This window comes from Labrus bergylta, chromosome 3 (assembly GCF_963930695.1).
Source record: "Labrus bergylta chromosome 3, fLabBer1.1, whole genome shotgun sequence".
NCBI lineage: Eukaryota > Metazoa > Chordata > Actinopteri > Labriformes > Labridae > Labrus > Labrus bergylta.
Window position 1 is genome coordinate 29,482,425 of NC_089197.1, and position 25,174 is coordinate 29,507,598.

Sequence of the window (25,174 nt, forward strand, 5' to 3'; positions counted from 1 at the left end):
CCCACACAGAGCGTCAAATCAGCAGAAATTGTCCAGAGTGTACATATTGGGAAGGGAATACAGCTAAAAGTAGTCCTGCAGCAGGCTTAACCCGACAGTGCCCTGAGCTCATGTTCCTGCCATACAGCCTGTGTGGCTTTACCTCGAGGTTCTTCGGCCTGTTTAGCCAGTTTACGGAGGGCGGCAGCAAATCCAGAGTGAGCAGACTGGGAGGCCGGGCTTCCATTGGCTACGATGGAGCCGTTGAGGGGCGACGGGGTGAGGGGGCTGACCGTCGCCGTGGTACGGGTTGCCGTAGAGATCATTCCTAACGATGGTGACTTTGGCTCATGGCTCATGCCTACAAATAGACAAAATGGAGGAGAATGGGAAAGAATTCATAAGCAATACTGCATTGAGATGACTGAACCAAAAAACAGAATTGAGTCAAGAGAATTTGAGGAGCTCAAATACCTTCAGCCTCACATTATAACACATATGAAATATGAAAAGACTAATATAGACAAATATAAACAAAAGGAGAATCGCACATAGCTCTTTCCATGGACACAGAGACAGTCAGGGCACAGTCTGGTGCCGTGTGTGACAGCTGGGGCGAATGGGGATTGGTGGTGTGAGGGGCAGAGGGGGCTTTGGTTGTACAGCTTAAGGTCAGAGGTGAGAGGTTAGGAGGTTAGGTCACTCTTTCCCTCTGCTCAGAGAGCTTCAGTCTGGCTGTGTGTCTGCCAAAGGTTTACACAAAAACACTGCTGAGCATGCTCCAACACTACCAGAGTGACTACATTTGTGGGTAGGTTATATTGACAATCCTGCCCCCCCCCCCCTCCCTGTTCATGTAACATAGAAACAGCTCAATTGTACATTTTAGAAAATTATACTACTTGAGCTTGAAAATTATACATTTTTGGAGTCTACTCTTTTTGGCTTCTGATCCATATTAGCTCTGTGGTGGCTGGAAGAGTTTTGAGGTTGAGAAGGGTTGAGACGGCTGTCCCTTTCCTTCCTGTGTATTCCTGTGTGTGCATGTTTGTGTGTGTTGAAAGGTGACACCCTGTTGACACCCCCTCATTCTGTGGAAACCCTAAATGCAAGAACGCCGTGTGATATCCCTACATTCTTGGGCAACACACACGCACGCACACACACGCACACACGCACGCACACACGCAGACACACACACAAACACACACACGCAGACACACGCACACACGCCCACACACTCACACACATGCAGACACACGCACACAGGATTTTTCAGAATCATCCTTACAGTAAACTTCCAGCAAAGACAATGACAGACAGAGTCATATCAATATAAAAGCTGCTGCTCACTTACAGTATATCAATAGTTTAATTAGATAAGTAGGAGTCATATCTGGGTTTACCCCAGAGGCTGGGAGAGCTATAAAAAGATCATATTCCCTTCTGAGAGGAGAGCACAGGCACGGTGTGCTTTAATGTGTGAGTTTGTGTTCAGTGGACACACACAGCGACAAGTCAGGCATGAGAGAGTGAATAACATTCCCAACACCTCCCGAGTTGTCCCGCTTGTAACCTCCCAGTTACCCAGTGCACTCCGAATGAACCTGACACACAATTAATAATGGAATCAACAGTGAGTATTGTCTGAACAACACACACAGTGCCATTCAGAGACTCACAAACAAGCAAAAAACACACAGACCAAGTGTCCGGTCGAGTAATGTGACTTTGCAAAACTACAGCACGTCATTGTTTAGAGAAAGTCAGAAAGACTTAAGAGATGAGAGTAAAAGAAATGCACAAGCAACTTTTTGCAGCTTCCTTCAGAAAAAGAGCAGACTGTATTTAAAGACCGTATCAACCACGCACATAAAACCACAGGGCAGACAGACAGTCATGCGAGTAACACAGTGAAAGAGGAGACAGACAAGCACACAGCTTGACAAGTACACACAGAGGCACATATCCGGAGGTCTGGTTCTGGTTCATGACCCCCCCCCACCCCCCACCCCACACACACACACACACACACACACACACACACACACACACACACACACACACACACACACCCATAGATTAAAAGCGTGGCTGAAGCTCCTTACTGCACAAAGGAGTGGAGCCGCCCGGATCCCCCATGGCTGCATCTTCACGTCGAGCCCAGCCCCGCACACACCGGCAGCCACCGACAGGACACACACCATCTTCCTGCTCCTCTTTCTCTCTCTCTCTCTTTCAGTCTCTGTCTATCTATCTCTCCCCTCGCCTGTTCGTCCACCGTCTCTCTCTTACTCCCTCCCTGCCTTCCTGTCTCTGGTGCTGCTGCTCACAAAGAACATTTAGAGCTTATCTAACAAAGCAACACACCACACACGCTGGCTGCCTATCTCTCCCCTCTTCGCTCTGGCTCCTCTCCCTCTCTCTCTCTAAGTGAGAAAACAGAAATTCTTAACCTAGCAGCTGCTCCGATGTCACATGACCTCACCCTCTCTCCCACCCCGCCACTCTCCCCCCCCCCCCCCCCCCTCTCACACTCTCCCTCACTCCTCCTCCTCCTCCCCTCTCAACCTATAATTCCTCAGCCATTTGTAGATAACAGACACAGGCATGCATGCTCTGCCAATGCAAGCTGGGGGAGGGGAGGGGAGGAGAGGAACTGAGAAGGAGATGGAAGAGAGAGAGAGAGACAGAGAGAGAGAGAGAGAGGAAGGGAGGGAGGGGTGGCTCAATTGGTCACCACATCTGACCCCATTGCTGGGGAGCGACAGGCAGTGTGTATGTATATACGGATGGATGTGTGTGTGGTGGTGGTGGTGGTGGTGGGGGTCAAATGTGTGAGGCGCCCTTCCCTTCTTCGAGACAGAAAAAGAAAGAGAGAAAGAAAGAGGACAAGTCCTGGCCTGTGTCAAGCACTACAGCATGGGAGGAAACCTTTTGTGTTCGAATATGCGGCACAATTAGTTTCAATTGGCTTTATTAGCACAATCATTAAATGAAAAGTACAAAAAACAACACTAACAAAAGGACAAAAAATTCAATTCATTCTGTTTGAATCAACCGTTACAAGTTCATGCAAATAAGGAAATTGTACCAAAATGTGGATGTAAAATTAAACCTTACAGTTAGTATGCCACATAAACATACAGGCTACATTGTTATCAGGGTGGAAGAGACTACTGTATAATAGTAGTCTGGGGTGGAGGACTCAGGAAGAGAGTAAAAAGCGTGGGTCTGACTTCCCCTCTGGCTGCCCTGCTGTCATTGCATGGGTGTGAATGAGTCGTTTCTTTAGTCATTTCCTCCTTCCGTCACTCGCTGCTTTTCTCAGAACAGCGAGGGAGCTAGAGTGATGACAGGGAGAGAGATTATCTTTGGGGGTAAAAGCTGCGGGGTGACCAGTATTGTGCCAAAGGCCACCTCTCAACAAAGCTCTTTTCTGTCGCTCAGGCCACGGTGTGACTCCCCTGAGAGGACAGGGGGGCCCGCGCAACTCTCCTCAGCCTTTGCTGCTGTTTTTTTTTTTTCAGAGAAGAGTTTCTCTTTGCTTTTATTAAGCTAAAACAGCATCATATCTCAGCACGGCAGGATAGGAGCCAAAATGGGTCTCCTGGTGCTAACCCTGCTTTTTTTTTTTTAAATAATGCATGTTCATTTGGAGGGGTCAACCAGAGTCCCTGGTTCAAGTCCAGCTTTGGTGCATGATGCCCCTCATCTTTGTTATTCTTGTCAGTGTTTCATTTTCTAATTAAAAAACTCCAATGCTGTGCATCTTTTCAAGAAACAAGTGAAACATTTACAACTAAGCGCTGCATGCACAACAGAAGTAAGTGGTAAATAGCATTAAGGTAATGTGGCTGTTAATGGTCTAAAGAGAGAGTTTTTCTTTCCTGTTTACACATTTTCTCTCTGATGCACACAAAAAACAAGCAATGTGAGTCAAAGCTTTCATTTCTGAGTCAATCTCAAGACGTAGAATGATCTAAGCAATTCAGGATGACTTATGTGTTGTGAATTTCCAGATAAGCAAGCCTGCCCCCGACTCTTAACACCACTTGGTTTCAACACACTTTACTACATTATTTCAAACGTCCAGCAGATGGCGACCTCTTCCAGTGAATCAAAAGGAAGTCCTCTGTGAATGAAGCAGCATATGTCTCAGTCCTTTAATCCAGAGACACAGAGGAAGAAGAGATTTCAAATGATATTGCTCTGGATTATTCAGGGGACAAAGGCCACATCCACTGGCAGGGTTAAGACCTTAATGCCTAAAGGTCTGAGGAGGTATAAATAAATTAGATTTTTTGGCACTGTTGAAAGAGTTTAAAACATTTTTCCTCTGACAACCTAAGGGTTAAAAGAGTCTGTTACACATCGCTCTTCCTCATGCAATTAACCCTTTAAATGCTGTTACGCCCTAAGGGGAAACAAAACAAAGCGCCGACAAAAAAAAAAGAAAAAAGGAATGTAGATCACATCAAAACCACACACAAACATGATCCCACCCAAACACACACACACACACACACACACACACACACACACACACACACACACACACACACACACACACACACACACACACACACACACACACACACACACACACACACACACACACACACACACACACACACACACACACACACACACAGAGCAGATTGACTGCTAAATGGCATACAGTAAACACACAGTTTTAACACCCCGCTGGGAGTAAAGCTGATCACTAACTCCCATAGTCAAACAAACACACACACATACACACACAAACAGTTCCACCCTTTTCTGGTTGGAATGCAGATTACTCTTTCTCTCTCTGTTGCTCACCCACATGCGCACACACACACACACACACACACACAAAGTAAATCCTCTTGGCTCCTGTATGGCCCGGTCAGTGGGGAGATAATACGGTGGCGGCTCTGGCGAGTAGTTAATCTTTAACCAGGAAGGGATTTGCCTATCAGCTCGTTAAAGCTAGCAGGGCAGTGCTGCTGGTTCATCTATCTGATCAAGACGCCAACCTGGCCCGGCCAAGTTCAAAGCAGCATGTAGAGGAACTGTACTGAGCACGACTCACTGTGCTTTTATTCTTCAAATGCCTCTTTTGCAGTGGCTTATGAAAGCATTCTTTAGCCATGCCAAACCAGTGGGTGTTTCACCTCCAATGAGCATTAAAGATGTCATCATAATAAACTGTTTGGCTCAACATGTGTGGTGAGACAGGCGGCTGAAGCCCTGTCTCAAAAAGTCTAACTGTGTTCAGCTTTGAATACTTTTCTAACTCTTGAATCAAAGCCTCTGCGGTTTGGGGTTTTCTTCAACTCCTTCATTCCTGTTCTTACTTTTGTCTAAGAAATATCACCCTCGCTGTTTTCTGATACTGTTTTCTTAGTTTTTCTATCAGAGCTGTGTTTCCCATTACAAAACAAACATTTACCTCTGCTTCACATGAAATCATTTTAACAGCAGCGATACTGGAAACCTTTACCAGGAAGGTAGCTCAACTACCAACAACTGATAAATGTGAGATTGCTTCACTTTTTTTTTTTAGTGCTTTTTATCGTCAGCAGACCAGTTTTGTGCAGATCATGGTGAAAGGATTAAAGGTGACATGCGCTTACTGCGGTTTGAGCAGACCAGCCGCAAGATAAGCAACACTTTCTCGCGAGCTAGATGTGGAAACCCCCTCACTGCTCGGATCACAGTTGCGCATGTTATCACAGCACAGGTATTCAAAAATGGAAGCATCACTCAATGAGAAAAACAGGAGCACAGGTTAAACCACCGACTCTGTTTAAATGACTTTGAGTAAGTAGCTCAGCCACTCATAAGCCTCTTTCACTCAGGCACACATTTGGGTGCATATGTGACCACAAAAAGACAAATCTGTCCACCCTGACTGTAAGCAGACTTTTCCCTGGCAGCTGCCCAGTTAAAAGTCTGTACAGAGTCAGGGTTATGTCTGAACGCAGCAGGTAATATTCTGACACTTTCCCCATGATGACATTCACATCATCACTGCTTTATTCGTTTTGCCTGGTATTGCATCTGTATAGAGGAAACATGCTTATACATGTTTAAGGGATATTAACCCAGAAACAGTCCCCATTACTGAAGACTTCTCCTTCTCATGCTCTACTCAGGTATCCCCCTATAAGCTGAAACAGTATTTTGAGTTGTTAGAGAGTGTTCGACAGGGGAAAGGGGCTTCACAGAGGAGATTTAGAGTCAGCTTTATGAGGACATGTCATCATTAATGGCTGACTGACTGGTAAGCTGGTTGAAGATGTGCTGACCGGAGGGCAAAAAGGATGGAGGAGAATATGTAAGATGTTTTACACAAGGAACAGACGTCAATGAAAAATAAGAGTGCCTAAAATACGAGAGAGGCAGAAAAGTGGATGAATGCACCATAGCAAAACAGGAAGTAATATGGTTATTATAGCCTCTACCACAGCCACAACGTTAAGAACTTGAGTGAGTTTAAAAATGACACTCAGTCAAATAAATGACAACAGGAAACGTAACTCTGCGGCTGAAAAATCAACACTATAGGTGTTAAAGTGTTTATAATAAGAAATCATGTTCTGCACACGTAAGCAGCAGCAGAAAAAAAAAGAACTTCAGGATGATCTTCTAGCAAGACAGGATTAACTAAAAAACTAAGCAAAATGAGTTACTATGGGTCAAAGGAGAGGAGCAGGCACCCGAACTAATGTAACTGTATAGGATCATAAAAATGAATACCAGAACAGGCTTCAACCTAAACAAATAGATTCATGTCATGATCTCTGCCTGGAACACACATAAACCTCTGCATGCACACACACACACACAGAATATAGGAGCACAGCAGGAAAAACCTGCTCTGGTAGTTCCAGGTTTGTTTGACTTAAGATGAGATGTCAGAGCAATCTACCCTCAGGCACCATAGAACGGATGTGTGTGTGTGTGTCACCGTGTGTGTGCACATGCACGCACAACTGCGCAGGCTCATCTGTGCGCATGCATGCCATCTCTTTCACTCCATACCAAAGAGAAAACCCTGATATCAGAGAAACTCTGAAACAGGAGCGCTGTAGCTGCAGAGCCGCTGAATCAAAAGGTGACAATTTCACTTGAGAAAGAGAGAGAAAAAATGAAAAGAGAGGGACAGGAGAGGGAGGAAAAAGGAGGGAGAGAGGAAGCGTGGTGGGAAAGAAAGAGAGAGAGAGCGAGAGAGAGAGCGAGAGAGCCAGAGATCAATGCAGAGGCAGAGAGAGAGAGACAGCGAGTATTGCCTGTCTCTGAGCTGTCATTATACAGAAGGCCTCCATTATGGAGCTACAGCAGGGAACAGAGTACATCTCCTTCTGACCTGGCTCACTGTCACATACACTTGGACACATACAGACACACATAAGCACAAACACCTTTATGCATTGAGTAATAGGAACAGTCGTCCTGTCTCTTGACTTGTGTGGCTTTCAATGATACTGTTGTGTATGTGAGCGTGCACACACACCTTATTATTCATCCCTCACCTCCTACTCCTCTTCTTCTGTACCCCCCCACCCCCCCCCACCCCTCCTCAAACCGCCTGCCAGCCGCTTGCAACAAAAAAAACAGAGATTTCAAAAGACCAGCCGGCATCTCTCTGCCTCTCTTCACCTTGCTCTCTTTTATTCTACAGCACACACAGCCGCACAGAAACAGATTGTGTCTTGAGGGTAGGCACGAGCTCAGATGATTTTCTCTTCTCTCCTCCTCCTCCCTGCATCCGACTCACCCACCCCGACAGCGCCATTTCCTCTGTCTGTTAATTACACAGCGGCTGTGGTAGGGGTTGCTGGGGTTGTGTGTGTGTGTGTGTGTGTGTGTATGTGTGTTTGTGTGTATGTGTGAGCGCATGTGTGTGTGCATGCATTTCATCTGAGGAGTGTGTGACTGTTCTCGGAGACACCAGTGTGGGCGTATGACAGAACAGTCTGGTTACGCTTCACATCGCAGTGTGTGAGCGCGCACACACACACACACACACACACACACACACACACACACACACACACACACACACACACACACACACACACACACACACACACACACACACACACACACACACACACACACACACACACACACACACACACACACACACACACACACACACAGGAGCCTTCTGTCTGTGTCTCTGGCTCTTTGTGGTATCTGCCCCAGGAGTCAAGCTGCTGTCTGTGTGGCGGTGCCCTCTGCAGCCTCTCACTGAAGGGGGCACAGCTCCGACGCTCCCCTAATGAGAGGGGCCAGCTTCAGCCCCAGCCCAGCTGTTGGGACTGACTCACCATCCTTACCATCTTCATCATCAGTCTCTGTCAACTCTGTGTTTTCATCAACCTCACCTGCCACAAAAAGACAGGCAAAGATGGAAGTGTGTCTCGCACAGCAGATGGGCACGATGTGACAGATGTTTCAGAACAAACCTGGACACTGGAGCTGCAATGATCTACAGTAGCTATTAATCAATCACACCAAAAATAGTTGCCGCCTTTATGAACTCAAAACACAAATAAAAGCAAAAATGATACATCGAAGGAGCTGCAATAAGGATTATCTCCATTTCTGCACCTGAGAAACTCACCTGCAGATCTCACACAATCATACACACACATTCCACACGTTATCGGCCCTCAGTAAAATAACAAAAATGTGTACTATTATTCTTGTAGTGTCTGCATGAAACATCTTTAAACTTCCTCCCTCCTTTTCTTTTCCTTACTCAGGAGATGCGTGCTGTTTTCACTGGCCCCCCCCTTCAACACACACTCATCGCTTCATCCTTTGTTCAGTCTCACTCCTTTCTCCATATTTTCTCTTTCTCTCTCTCTCTCTCTCTCTCTCTGATGTACTCTGCTGGGCTGTGGTTGGCTAATTAGCACTCCAAGTGCTCTGCATGGGCCCTGACTCCCAAGCGGCTCCACCACACACACACACACACACACACACACACACACACACACACACACACACACACACACACACACACACACACACACACACACACACACACACACACACACACACACACACACACACACACACACACACACACACACACACACACACACACACACACTCGCAAAACCCATTGACTTTCCATAGTAGGGTCTGCTTGAAGAGAGTTGCCCTGTTGTAATCTTGTAATTGGTATAATTGTGTATGTCCCTGCGTCTGAATGTGTGTATGCTGTAAAGGTCTGATTGGTAGACCTCTTTCCTCTAGGTGAGCAGAGGGCAAACTCTTGTCGCCATGGTCACCACACATCTGGGTCAGTAGCCTTAAAATACAAGGTTTCTATTGGACAGAGAGAGGTAAAAACTGCAGAGTCCTTCAATCTTTTATCTGACTTATTTGTAGAAAAAAATGTAGTATTCAAAAATTTTAAGGGTTGAATCAGATTAGTTCTAATCTGTATAGTAGAATTATAATAACTTTAGGATTGTATTGTTTTTCTGTTAGCCAAACCAGTGGAATGTGAGTTAACCCTCAACTCCTGTTCCTAAATAAATGGGCTCTGTCCTGACGAAGAAACGACCCATTCTGTCAAAACAACATAATATCACCACTGCACAATTGCCCTGCCTTTCACATGACTTTTGTTTGAACTAGAGATAAGCTATAGATGAATTGAAAAAGACAAAAGATAACAGGCAAGTGTTTTGATTGGGAACTGATTGGGAATTTTCTTAAATCAAATCTAAAATGTTGAAAAACATTCACTATCAGTTATAAACAGGAGGTTATTTATAATTTTTAAGCATACAGTGTGTTGCATTAATATGACTACTTTGTTATGTTGTCTCATAAACAAGATATTTTTAAATCTTTTTTTCAATAAGCTACCTCAAACAATTATCAGAACAAAGATTTTCCTGAAGAAATTTTTTTTTTTTTTTTACTAGAAGCCCTTACTTGAGAAAATCCAGTAACCATCATGAATATCTTTTCTCGATGTAGAGTATTACATGGATGTTCAGGATTTCTTTTGATCTAATGCTATGAGAGAGCCACACATTGGCTTACATGTGGCATATGTCTGTGTATTTATTTCATCAAAGTACTGAGATATGGTACATTTTGTCATCAGCAGAGCAGAAAGGAAGCACATATGGTTAATGTGAAACTGATTCAAGATGAAGATGTGGAAAGAGGTATTAACAGAAATTATTATTATTATTATTTTTAAACCCTCAGTGCTTAAAACGGGTACCCTTTAGTAATGTAAATACCAGCTTGATTAAACAAATCTAGCTAGGGACTTGGACTTGCATGGGAGCACGTTCAACACAACAACTGCAGACTCCACTGACACAGGCATGCAGCTCTGTCCATGAGAATATTAAAAAAACACTAAGCCTAAAAACTTGCTGCACTTCTTCAGGCACATATCTGACCTTGCTCTCATACACGAGGAGTCATGTTAACAAACAGACACACACAATATGACAGTCAGCTGATAAAGCAGATATCTGAGAGAGAGAGAGAGAGAGAGAGAGAGAGAGAGAGAGAGAGAGAGAGAGAGAGAGAGAGAGAGAGATAGAGAGAGAGAGAGAGAAAGAGAGAGAGAGAGAGGGAGAGAGAGGGAGAAAGAGGAAGAAGCAAAGAGGCAGACATGGTGAGGAGAGATAGAAGCAGACACAGTCAGTGGGAAATAGAGAAATGATGGTGTGATAGTAATAGAAAAGGCCCTTTGTTGGAGAGTAGCCCTTAGCACAATGCTGGGTTATCCTGTGAGAGGGCCACTGCAGAAAGCAAAGAGGCAAGACGGATAAACGCAGACACACACACACACACACACCAAAGGACTGAAAAATGCTGAATGAAAGAAGCACTATTTGGTGAGGGCAATAGTCAAGTATGGTCAGTATGAGTGTGTATGACTCGCTTATCTACTGCTCTCATGTTGCCTGTGTTGTGTTTGTTTGGCCAATGCTTTATCAGGCCCTGCGGGTATGACAACGACAGCATCTGACATCAGCTACACACACGCACACACACGCACACACACGCACACACACGCACACACGCACACACATACACACACACACAATCTTAAGATATCTGAAACATGGTTTGGTCTGGTGAATGTAACAAGGCTGGATATTTTTGTGAGTCTGTGAATAAAAATGTTTCCTTTTCCCAATTCCTCTCAGATAACTCAATTCAAGCAGCATATTGAGAATTCAAAACAAAGTTAACATTGTGAAAAGGTTGCTGGTAATGACTGGCCTGCTGAGCACTGTGATGGGTGCTGCTGCTGACTAAATGAAATCAAGCTGCATATGGAGGCAGCGTGTGTCCATGGCAGTTCAGAGAATGGGTCTTGAAGCATGGGTTTGACTACCACACAGACAGAGAAGCATGACTCTGCTTAACTCAGGCCCAGCATTGTGATTGTGATAGGAACATGCAATGCTCATAAATGAAGAAAAATGAACGTAACAAACTGTGGCAAGAAACACAGACGAATGAAGCGGACCTAAACATAATACAATAAAAGGGCGTAAGGCTGCCATGAAATCAAACTAGATGCTTTAAAGTTTTATCACATCACATATGTGTCACTTTAAGCGGTACCTGGACCAACAATGACTGCTTTATCTTTAAGGCCTAATATTTAATAGACTCATACTGTGATTGGTGTTTGTCACGCTTAATCACACTGGTCACTCTCAGTTGTCAGCTAAATGTCACACTTTAAACACCAAAGACGCAACGTCAAAATAACAACAAATTACTTTAAAGCTAAATTGATACATTTGTCTTAATTATTATTAGCAAAGTCTTTGTCGTTTTTGTAATAACATATATATAACACTGTGTCAAAGACCCGTGGGAAACTAAACAATGACCGTTTGTATTTTATCTGTTACATGTGTATGTGTAAGAGTCACAATAAACACCAAGAGCAAACCACAACAAGGCTTTAAAGCAAGCAAGAGTTGTGACAGCCACAGCAGTGATGATGAGATAATGTTGAGCAGCAGTAACTGAGTCTGGAGGGAACTCGAAGGCCGTATACGTTCAAGCCCCATTACAGACCAAGGAATGGAAGTTGGGGCTGGTTGCTGGAGAAGTGCCTTGAGCAAGGCACCAACTGCTCGTCTTCTCTATTGCGTGCGGACCCCTCACTCAGACGTCTCTCCAGAAGTGCATATAGCATCTTGTTTGTGCATGGGTGTATTCCTGCTGGCCAATGTGTGTCCGCCATGTCAAAGAACAGAATGAAAAAACAAAGAAAATTCTACTCGGGATCAATTAAGTAAGTCTTCTTCTTCAAATGAAACAAATATAACAAGAGTATGGTCTAGACCTGCTCTTTTTTATGAAGTGCCATGAGCAAACATTTGTTATGAATTGGCACGCAACAAATTAGGATGGATTGATTGATTGATTGTAAAACATTAAAAACGTAATGACACACCCTGCTCTAAGGGGCATAGTTCAGGACCAATCAAACAGTTTGACTAAACACTTTATTTTATGTCCCTCATCTTGACACAGCTAGCAAAGGAGCCTTGCTACTGTCCTAACCAACAAGTCTGCCAGCTTACAAGCTTAGGGTTGTTTGGTCACTGAATGTTCCCATATCTAGCACTTTTGGCTATTCAAAACAACTATCACTATTTCTCCCAGGTTGATTCCCTCTTTTTAAGGAGATATATACATTTGCAGAATCAAATGATCACCTAGCAGTTCATGAGAACTTTGAGAAAAAAACAACGCTAACCTTTAGAGCAAACAAGATTTAACACCTACGCTCCTCCATCTTTGTATCTTGCAGAGAGATTAGTGGCAGGTTAATCATCCTGCTTCTGAAGAGTGATGATGCCAATCAGGTGACAAGGCACCAGTTAAACATCTGCTCCCCACACCCATACACACACACAACCACAGAAAAGGTGCCTTTGACCTTCTAGAAAAGCACTGTTTTGTTGTACACAGAAAAACTATGCGCCAAGATGAAGATGCTTAAGCGCTGTTACAGGACAGATAAGGCAAGAGGGAGAAACCCTCCTCAACATCTTCTTGTACATAAACCGCCTGGCATAGCTTGATGTAGCTTTAAATGTGGGTCAACTTTTGTTTACATTTCCTGCAGACTTCCTCCAGAGATCTGGCTACTGTTTTGTGTAATGTTTTAAAGCGAGAATAAGTAATTCATGTCAAGCCATAAATTCATTTGTCTCCAGGTGTGTGAGTGGGTTGCCAGGCTGTGTTGTAGGCAAATGAGCACCACACCCTCAACATCTCTGAATGCATGTAGCCAGCCTCACTCCCCCCTCACATACACACACTACAATCCCTGGTGGTGACAAGTGGTGTTTAAACGGCAATGCTGGGTGACACAGGGACACATGTGTCTGCACACAGGCAAAGCTTACAGAGCAGGTTAGGCTTGCTTTCACACACACACACACACACACACACACACACACACACACACACACACACACACACACAGAGTAAACACATGAACATGCAGAAAGTGATAATGAGTTTTATCAGTGAAATAAATGTAAGTCATGAAACACATAGTCGTTTTGGTTGATTTTTGGCCAATTCAATTCAATACTTCTCCTGGTTGTGAAATCTGTCCGTCTGTATAGTCAGCTTTTCGGTCGGTTTTCCTTTCACATACATACTTTATGACCTGTTTGTTCAGCTGTCTTCACTGGTCATCACATTCACAGCTTATCTTTACTACCTGTTTTTACACCCTGCAGGGGATGCTAAGACACACACAATTGCTCCCAACTCTTCCCTCTATCCCAAAGGAAAAAGCCATCACACCGGGACCCATCGCAAACATAAAATAATCTTACAGATGTAGCAAGAGATTTCTAGTTCTGGAGACGGAAGAGAGATCAAGAGAGAGAGAGAAGCAGGCAGAGATGGAAAGACGGCAGTGTTAGAAGAGAGGCAGATACGTTGGTTGAGGAAAACCTTTATTTGCTAAACAGACTTCAGTGGTTTCTCTTCCATCACATGGGCAGACCACACAGCAACCCTGCCCTCACACACAAAGAGAGCGGTGTGTGCATCCACATTTTCATACCACCTCAGGACATTGTTGTAATGCTAGTCAAATCCAAGCCTCGCCCAGTCAAACACATCCTATTCTCTCTAATAGTGAACTATGTAAACCCATGCAAAGGCTTCTCTACAGTCTGTGCTATTCAAAGCTATCAATGAGGGATGTTGATAAGGAAATGCAAAGTGGGTCACCTTTAACCCCAGGCTCCCTGTGTAAACAGTATGGGGAGCTGCTTGGGACTCTCCTAATCACTCTCTAAACAGAGCCAGGTGCTGTTGCCACAGACAAACTGTCACCAACACTCTGCTCCACACAGCTGCTGTCTAGCCCCCAGACACTCGCAGCACTGCAGGCTACCGCAGCATGACAAACAGCACAACGACACCTGAACACATGCCAACCTACCATCACGGTATAGAAGGGCTGGGCGACTTTGAAAGATCACAAGAGGGAGAAATTCTGTTCCTCAGAGTGAGATTTGCATAAGTAAACTTACACAGTCTTATCATGTGCTGAAGCATCAGACATGTGCAAGTCTCTGACAAGGGAAGATAAATCCTGCTGAAGTAAGCTAACTCAGACTTCTATCACTTCTGCCAGGAAGGTTATGTTTAATCACGCTTCTTAATTTGTCTCCCTGTAAATAAGACAGAAAAAAAACATTTCCTTCATGAGATTTGGTATTCTAATGAAGAGTGAAGATAACACCCACTGGTCATATTTTTACATCTAAACATATTTTGGCTTAAATGATTCTGAGTCCCAATGATTGCAGGGTCAATAATTCAACACATATTAAAATTTAAGGAGTTTCAAAGCATGTTGGAGACACTTCACATTTAATGGCTGTAAGTTCTGTTGAACTGTGCCAGGGGGATGGATGTCTGCCAGGTGGAGGAACTAACTGAACTGTATAGGAAGTTGTGACGCTTCAAAGTAAGCACAGAAGTTACTACCTCTTGATTCAGAAAGATATTGCAAACAGCCATACTGTATAGAATGGTGCCTGATGACAAAAGACAGTATGCACAGCATAGTGAACAGACAGGTTAAAAACAGACATATTTACAAAAGAAACATTTTAAAGACTTGTTATGAACTCAGCTTTTCAGATAGAAGTTAAGAGCTCAAAGAGCTTGAGACTTGAGAAAGGGCAGACTAACAACAGAAGCATCAGAATGAAAACATCACACCAAAAACAACAAGGGTGCTCCCATTTAAATATGATACGTTAACTGCAGTTTGCATCACACAATCTCTACTTAGAAGTTGCTCCAGCAAAAAGACACTGGAAATGCTGAATTTCTCAAGTGGAGTTTTTGCTGGTTCATGAGAAGAACTACATTTTAAGATGTGCAGATGTTTAACCATGCATGAATACCAGAGAATCGAGTGTGTGCATCTGCATGGAACACACAGAAAGCATCAAACTTTACAAATGATAACAACATAGTTTCCACCTCTTTGATATTTGGAATTATACCTTATGTGCTGTTTTGTTTATAGATCTACAGTAAGTCACCTTAAGTTCCCCATAGAGTGTTTGCACGACATCAGATTTCTTTCAAGTCGACAGTCGTGATAAAAGTCAAGTCGATGTCAATTAGTCGCTGATGAAGATATAAAAAGCAAGAGGAAAAGGAAATGCTTTGCAACCAGCTAAAATATTTATTTGCTAAACTTGATGCATTATGCTGCGGAAAGCAGACAGTTAGCACATAAAGAAACAGCAGGTTGCAACAGCTGCTATATGCAACATTAACACACGTGCTACAACTCCCATATAAGTGAAAGCAAAGAAAAAAAAGTCACAAGGAAAAAAGGAAGGAAAAAAACTAAGGGGAACAGGGTTTTTGCCTTCTCATTGTCATAGTCCTGCTCAGTCACAGTTTGAGATTTTCGATCCTGATTAAGTCGACGTTGGCATAAAGCGTCATCACCACGCAGCCGTACAGTCCTCTAGTCGACAAGTCTACTCTGTGCAACCCCTAGTTCCCCATATTTCTGTTCCAAAGTCTTAGTTAAAGATTATTAGTCGCTTCAATAAAACACTTTCTAATACTGTTCTGGGAAAACCTAACAGCCCATCTGGAAAATTCTCTAGACAAGAATCAAACTCGGATATTCTGAGCAACCAAAACAAAACCACCAAAGGTGATCTATTCAGTGTCACTAGTGGGGGCTCTATTTCAAACCCACAAATTGTTTATTCAAAAAAGTAAACCCCAGATAAAAAGATACCTTCATTCTCAAACTGACAAACAAGAGAAAAATGTCTTTATGAAACAGTAACTACTGTATCATGTCAAGTATCATGTGATAGGAAACACAGACTCAGAGATGAACCAGTGATCACAGTCAAACTACAATGAGTCAAATGTCAGGTTGAGTGTGGGTTCACATTCAGTTTACCCTGTACAGCAGTGACACTGTCTGCAATCCGTGGTCAAGGTGATAGTCCCAGCTTCACTTTGACCACAACAGAAGATAATTCACTAAAACCCACGGAGAGCACAAACATCCACCGCTGCTTAATCTGGATCAAGGTTTTAATCAAAATACGCAAAGTGATTGACAACCATAAACATGCCATATGCCATCGTTTTCCATTCACTGAGCCCACTTGTTTTGAAAAGGATTCAGATTCCCAACATGTTTTGAACCATGGCTCCTGACTAATAAACATTTGGTCACATAGTCTCTTTAGTGAGATACTTATTGTGAAAATGTAGAGGACTAATGTGGTTATCAAAAAACTATAAGTTATTCAAAATCGTATGTGTATTTTAACTCTAAGTGGTAAAACAGTTGGTAAAAATGTAGCTCTTCATATGTTGTCAGTAATAAGAGGCTTCAACAATAATATGTTCCATTGAGCTGCAGTGTCAACACTGTCAACAGATTAAATACAATTTTGAATTTGTTCCAAAGTGGATTTTTTTCTATACCTGGTCCTGCTGCATGCCATTTTGGTTTTGGGTGCGAGAAACAAGGTTGAAATCCATGTAAATTACAAAAAGAAACAATGGCATAGGCTTTATTCCACAATAATGCCAAAAAGAATAACTCTCACCTCTAACATACCAGACAGATGCCCATGTAATGAATGAACTGTCTCCAGCACCAGTTAGTCAGACCCCAGCAGGACACCCAACTATAAAAACCAGGAGGCTCTAATTCCCTGCTGCTCTTGCAGTTTTATGGCTAACCTTATCAGCAGCAGCTAAAACACACAACATGCCCCTTCTGGCTGCAGATAAACTCAACCCGCAGCAGCACAGTGTTCACTGAAGCCTGTTGCTTCACGGCTGTGTTTGCAGACCGTGTTTTAAACCCGAGAGCAGTGTGATGAGCGGTGTGTGTGTGTGTGTGTGTGTGTGTGTGTGTGTGTGTGTGTGTGTGTGTGTGTGTGTGTGTGTGCTCTCTACAGAAGCAGCTGTTGTGCGCGCCTGCACTTCAAGAGGAGTGAAGGAGCGCGTGGGAAGTGATTCAACACGGTCCACCTGCCACGCGCACGCGTACAAACACACACACAAAGGGTCAGATCCTTCACCCCTCAGATCCTTCACCCCGGAGCACCAAATGGTCAACATGTGTCACTATCACAGTCACAGGCGCGTATATACAGAGATAACGATGCTTTCAAAGACAGACTTCACTGCTCTGTAGGAGCAGCCCAGACGCTCAACGATCATTTTAAATGGAGCCAGCAGGACTGGAAACTACGAATTACCACCCAAGTACAGCCAATAATACCATTTTATATAAAGGGCCTACAGTGAGGATAAATGGCTTAGGCAGAAACCCTTTGGGCTGTGCTTACATAGCCTAATAATCACAACAGCGCGCCGGTAACAATGTTACAAGAAGTTGATGTGAGGTTGTGGGGGTCGCCCACTGTTTCCTTCAGTGCTTTTGGCTGATACAGGCTAGATAAATAAAAAGGACAGTTGTTTCAAAATCTTCAACAAACGCCCTTTAAAAAACATCTCATCGCCTCCTGATCGCATCGGAGCGGCTCTCTCTCTCTCTCTCTCTCTCTCTCTCTCTCTCTCTTCTGTCGGCCGGACTCTCCATGTCTTGTCTCTTTTCTTGTCTTTCTTTCACACAAACATAAGCACGCATACACAAGGGGCTCGGTGCCGACCTTCGATTAATAAAGATAATATCCTCCGTTTCATCGATATCGTGATGACTTCCTCAACAAACAAAAAAAAAAGAAAACCGCCGTCTGCTCGCTCTTCAACACAAACAACCTCCGGGTTTGAAAGCAGGAATACACATTTACACACAATCACTCACCGCAAACAAGTATGGGCTAATCCAGTCTTTAAATGAGTAAATTTCTCCCTCCGTTAGCGGGGAAAGCGCGGGTCCATCCCCCCCCGTCGTGAACAGAGACTCGGCACTTTTTGTTGTCACGCAGGAAGCTCCGACGCCGAGCGAGAGCACAGGGACGGAGCGGAGCAGAGAGCCGGGGAGAGGAGGAGAGAGAGAGGCGGCCGGCTGCTGCTGGGAGCCGGGAGGTGGGGCTTCCTCTCCTGTGGGGGGGCCGGACAGACACACAGACAAGCCTGTGGGGGGCGGGGGGTAGAAGCACCTGCTCCCCCCGCCGTCACGCCTCCAGTCCACAGGGCTGACCCTGCATTGTCCCCCCAATGGGATAAATAATGTCCCGTCCGTCCCCAAACAGGATAGAGAGTATCACTTCCTGTTCTTTAAGAAAAAAAAAATGCTGCAAATCTGAGGGTCACTTAGGCTACTTGGCAAAGCTCTTATGAGAAATAAAATCACACAAAAATAATTAATTCATTAACTTAATAGTTAGAGCTAATTTTATATAACTATTAAATATTTATACTTTCACAGACACAACCGCTTAAGTAGGCTAGGCTATGGGTTTTCATTCAATTTTAATCTTTCATGATTTTTTTAGGGTTGCTTTTCAATGCAAATACAAGACAGACGCTAAAATTTTTATAGGCCTAATATTCAAATGGTCAGTCCATAAAGAAACACACGACAGGTATACAGTGCCTTACAATCACTTTGAGGGGCATTCATTTCTAAAGCTACATCCAAACCAACAGCTGTTATGGCTGCATATTTCCTGAAAGGTTAAACGACCTAATGATAAGCTATGTTTGAGTTTAATCATTTTTTGCAATACCCATAGTATTGGGAATAAGACCCTTTTGTTTTGTTGTTGCCAATAATTCATCATACTGTAGGTTAAAAGAAGAAGAGAGTGTAGTTCCACTAAGTGTCCACAAGGGGACAGCCACCCACTAAGAGCTCACAGCCTCAGCTGACAACCTCTTCTCCTGTCTGGCTTATCAATGGTCTTACTGTGGATTAGATACCAGCGACTGCATCAAAGCCACTCTTGTAAGCAGTAAAGACGGAGTGCTCTACAAAAAGCCATGGATGAAAATAGGGATTAGACAGGTGATGGCTGGGGAGGAAGTGGGATGAGGCCCTTTTCCCATTGTGTTGTAAACTGCTAATTGCTGTGATGCATTGGATCAAATGTGAGCCTATTTATGTATTGTGTGTGCATGCTGCCTCAGCCCACTAGTCTGTGTTATCAGAAGGCAGAGTAAAGTAAAAACACGACCCAACTCACACAGGAGCCTTCTGGTAGCAGGATATAGTATAAGTGTGTGTTGATGCAACCAGGCTGTGCGTGGTAAAGCCTGCGTGTCTTGTCTTTCATCCAAGTGATAGTGTATCCCTCACCTCTACTTGACCTACGAGTGAGCCAGAGAAAGCAGGTAGACGTGTTATCCTGACCAACGATGCAGCAGTGAGACCTCAGCCTTTGATCTGCCTGCTGTCTGTACACATGCTGCCCCCGGGACACCAGAGAGCCCCCTTCTGTTCCATTAGTCAAATAATCACTCACTGGGGTATTAACATTTCTTAGTCAACTGAAATTTTCTTGGTAATTAGTCATATTTTATGGTCTTTTATCACTAATCACTAATGAGCTATTAGTCTTATTCATTTGTGGTGATTAGTCATTACTATTAGGGATTAGCAATGACGAGAAAATAGTCACACCTCTGGCACCACAATCATTCTCGTGAAACAAAACAATGTTTTGGTATTTAAGACAAATGAGAAACGTGCAAAAAAGACTTTGAAATTAAATTAACAAATGCGTCAGTCAACAAACATAAACATGAAAGCCCTCACACGTGTGACAGGACATGATCGTGCATCAACACATTTGCCTAGGAATGCTGCCTTAACTGTTCCATGTCCTAAACTGAGTAAGCTTTTATTTAACTGTGTAATTAACATAGTACCTGGAGCTTTTCGAAGAAAGCTTGAAAATGCTTGCCTATTTAAAAAACTCTGACATAAGGTTAAATTTGTATGTTTTTGTTGACAGTTTCTGGCACCAATTCATGTCTTTAAAAACGTACTGTACCTTTGAACTGTAAATCTCCCACACTGAGCATTTACTTAGTTACTATTCCACATCTTAACCACAGGTGCACTGTGCAGTTATGGGCAGCCTCAGTGTATCCCTCTTCTCCTCCTTCTGTCCGTTTGATTCACCAGCCTTCCTTTAATTCCCCCTCCATCTTTTTTTGATACTGAATGCCCCCTCTCTCACCATCCCTCATTGATTTGACTACTTGCCATTTCACATCCTCATTCTTAACTTCCCATCCTCCTCTTTATCGCTGCAGCCTTTACCTCCCTCTGCACCACCTCTCCCTCTCACTCACCCCCCATCTTTTTCCTCTCTCTCTCTCTCTCTCTCTCTCTCTCTCTCTCTCTCTCTCTCTCAGCAGCAGACCTGGCCTTAGGCATCGTTAGCTTAATTTAATAAAGGGGCTTAAGCTTTTGAGAGGCTTTTGAAGGATCTGACTGCTGTTACATTCATTACAATCTATCAGCCACTGGAGACACAGCCTTGTTGCATGGCTGAGAGAGCGAGCGAGAGAGAGAGAGAGTGTGTGTGTGTGTGTGTGTGTGTGTGTGTGTGTGTGTGTATGCTGATTTAAATGGTTTCTAATTATAAGGGCAATGATTGAACCACACACCTTGTGAACTCACAACTCCTACTCCTTGTAAAAGACTGTTTAGCGTAAGGTTGCATGTACAGTGGGTGAGGCATCTACCTCATATATAATGTGTGTGTTGTGCACGCCTGTATGCACACTACATGTCTGGAGGATGAAGAGCCCGGCAAAGTGAAAGCATGCAAGTTTTCCTCCCCCTCAACATCTAAAAAGAGAATGGCTCTTTCACCTCCTTTTAAAACTCCCTCACTCCTCCCCAAAACAAAGGCAGAAACTCCCTCCACCTTCTGTCTCAAGTCCATTATGTTGACAACAAGTGGCAGCGCTTCACCCTGACCATAGGATAACACACTTGGGAAAGCAGGTAAGGAAAGACTTCAGCTCCCATTGTTGTCATCCTGCCATAGACCAGTCTGTCTCAGGCTTCTCCTCCTAGCTCCATTTTCCCCATCAAACCCATGCAATCTAATCAAGTACCTTATATTCATGTGCGAGCATATGTGCATGTGTGAGTGACGGCTGGAGTGTATATGCTAAATCTCTAGGGTGTGTATTCTCCATACTTTGCAGGCAGATATTAAATTAAGGCATGAGAGGTAATTAACATGCAGATCAGTTGCCACACAGAAGACAGAAGAGGATCAAGGCAGAGTGACAGGTTTAACAAGGAGTAGACAAAGGGAAATGTGAAAACAGAGGGATCAAAAACAAGAAAAGTGATGCCCTGCTCTGTTATTTACCTTACTGACTGGCATGCTGTCATCATTGTATTACCACAGAGCTGTGCACAGATGTCCTACATTTCCAGTGTATCGCAGTGTGAGGACACAAGAAGGAAGAACGCAACAAGCTTCCTATTGCAAGTCATTTCTCCATTAACATATGTTACAACTTAATCTTATAACAAAACATTGTGCAGCTCCCTATAAAAAACTAGGAAGTTTGCCTGATATCCTAATTTGTAATTATATCGAGCTATTTTTATTTACCAATTTATTTGGCACAAAATGTACAATCAAATACATTTTAATTCCATGGCCCTCAAATGAAAAGAATTTTTGTGAAGCTTACAATGTTGTAGTCTATAGTACCTCATTTGCAGTGATAAACATGAACAACTTTCAATGAACCTGCTTCAAAGGCAGTACAATATAACACCTGGTCCAACTTGTTTAAAGTAAAGCTGAAAAAAAAGAAAAGATTACCACATCAGATTGGATCAGGTAATCTAATTAATCAATCAAAGTAACACCAGCTTTAGACATAAAACTCACTAATATAGTTGCAAACTGCAAACACCAGTAAACACCATCTGACTGACAGCCATAAAACAAATCACAAGACATTTCCATTTCCCTCAGACAAATAGAAATATAAGAACGGACTTTATTCAGGCTTGTGAGTGCAATAGAGAAACATTCGAGGGGATCAGATGAGGTTCAAACAGTAATCTCGTTCATATTTACATTAAATATGCTGCTAATCTGGCCCTCCCGTTATGTACATACAATACATACACACACAGACCCATACGATCTTCCTGTAAAAAAAGAAGAGATTAGAGGACCCAAAGCAGAACGAGGAAACAAAAATGAAAGAAAGAAAGGAAAATGTGGAAGAGAAATGGGTTGAAAACAGAGGGTTGGTCTGCGGTCTGGCTGTGTTCCCATCCTCCCTATCCCACTACTATCCAAGATCCTGTGTGTGTGTGTGTGTGTGTGTGTGTGTGTGTGTGTGTGTGTAAGCAACAGGGGAGTGTGGTGAGGCCTATTAACAGACGTAGTGGTAATAGGCAGGGGGAGCCAGGATGTGTCTGAGCCACTGACCTGCCCATTAGCTCTCTCCACTCCGCTAAGCCCTCACATCGATCACCGAGCCACACATCATTGATCTGGAAAACCAGGCACGAGCGCACTACTTAGACATACCCCGTCTCTCACGCTCTCACTGTTACCGTGTGTGTGTATGTGGGAGGGGGGTGGTGGTGGTAAAGTGTGTGTTTCTTCGTGTGCTCTTGTGTGTTTTATCTTTGTGAATGTTAGACAGGCCCCTGAGTCTGAGTGGACACACACAGCCACAGACACCCTTCATTACGCATACTAAAGGGCAGAGGAATTTAAAAGCCTGCTGTTATATCATTCCTAACATTATTCAAATGTATTCCAACCTTCCCACCTCTCTGCTGTGACATAATTAACAATGTACACTCCTCTATTAGCCATACTGGCGGCGGCTAATTGTTAGCTGTCATTGTGAATGTTCAGAGCACATAGACGACCTGAACCCTCTATACTGTGTGCTTCACTCATGTGTATTCCCAGGTATACAAGCAAGCACAAAATATTTACTTGTACAAGTGTGTACAAAAAAGACACTTCTACACTTACTCCACTTCAGTTTCTTGTTCTGTCCTCTGACCTGGGTGCAGGTCCTGCTCTGACCGCTGAATACATAAAGAGTTACATCCCTACAGAAGATTTGAGGTGCTAATTAGATAATATTGTTCCTTCCTCACTCTCATTTGGTGGCTCCATTCACCTCAATACAGAAGCAGAGGAGAGAAAGTGAGATTTGAAGAAAACAAGAGATACAACAAGAGTTTAGAGAAACTGCTATTTTACTGTCATGCTTACAGCAGAAAGGGGAGTAATAAAGAAAAGGGTGCAGAGGGAGGAAAGAAATGAGGGGAAGATACAAATAAGAGTCAGATTAATTGTTTGCACATACAAGCTTTCATTGCAAATAGAGAGTGAGGGGGAAAAAGAAAGATGAGACCAGTACAGATGGAGAGGCTGTCAGCAGCAGATGTGACTGTATGTTTCTGTAAAGCATGGAACAGGTACACAGCTAAGAGTAAGGATGTCTAAGCTGTTTTTACATACACACAAACAATTAAAAGCATCTGCAAATTCTGTGGAAACATTCTCACACACAGCATGGCAATTAGTAGTGCTAAAGCACTGTAGGATGTAAAACAACACTTTGAAAGCAAACAGAGCAATTAAATAGATGAAACAGCTCTTAGCTCAGAATAAGTTACAGTAAACTAAGACTTTAATGTGTCAATGAGTTTGAAAGGGAGCTCTGATATTCTTTGTTTTCAAGGTTCTTTGAGTTAAACGTGGAATTTCAAGAGTAAATGATCTACTGAAGACAAACAGAAAATAAAAATGGGATGGTTATGGAAACTACAAAGACTATCATTTTCAACTTGTGTATCACTTTTTTCATTTAAGGCATAACCCATTAAAACCTAGTTCTTTTTTTATTATTCCCGCCCCCTCACACACTACCATATCCCTGCAGCCACCCACCTCAACACACACACACACACACATACACACACACACACACACACACACACACACACACACACACACACACACACACACACACACACACACACACACACACACACACACACACACACACATACCCCCAAACAGATGGCACAGTGGCGACGATAGCCAAGCCAATTATTTACCTAATTATGACTTAACACTTAACAGCATAATCTCCCACTGCAAATGGTAGGTATTAAAATAGGGGCAATTAAGGGGGTTATGCAAATCTCAACAAAATCATTACGCTTGCAGTTGAGTTAACAGGGACAACCCAGAGCGTAAACTGGACCAGTATGCATGAGCATTTCTAACATGTAGTGATTTAGAGTACTCATTTCCAGGTTTGTCTGGCAGACATCTCTACAAATCTATATCATTATGCATAGGGCGATAAAAGGTACAGGAAATGGACAGAAAGGAGGTAGCGAGAGAGAGACTTAGCAGCCGCCAGTGTGAGTTCAAGCCCATGCTAATAGGGTAATTGCATTGATTTCCATTTAGCTGCTCTCTCTGATGTTATTTACAGCATTTAGTCCAACAAACAAGGCCTCCCTCTCTTCTCCCAGCTTGCTTTTAACCAGCCGTGACACGCTGTCAACTCTTTCTCCTCTACCCTCTGCCCCCCTCCAACCTTTTCACAACTGCCAAAACAGCCAAATACATTATTAGGCCATTAATAGCAGTCACGCTTAGACATCCCTCCACCCCTCGCTCTCCCTCCTGATTCATTCCAG

The 25,174-nt window shown here is 43.4% G+C and overlaps 1 protein-coding gene across 2 annotated transcripts in view; it reads right to left on the reverse strand.

The window, feature by feature from the left end:
• The window catches only part of gse1b (Gse1 coiled-coil protein b), a 177,537-nt gene that overhangs the window by 28,516 nt on the left and 123,847 nt on the right, over window positions 1-25,174 (reverse strand). For both annotated transcript variants that reach the window (XM_065953113.1, XM_065953112.1), the window contains exon 3: window positions 143-340. In XM_065953113.1, coding sequence (XP_065809185.1) covers window positions 143-340 — 198 coding nt within the window. The remainder of the gene's footprint in view (window positions 1-142; window positions 341-25,174) is intronic.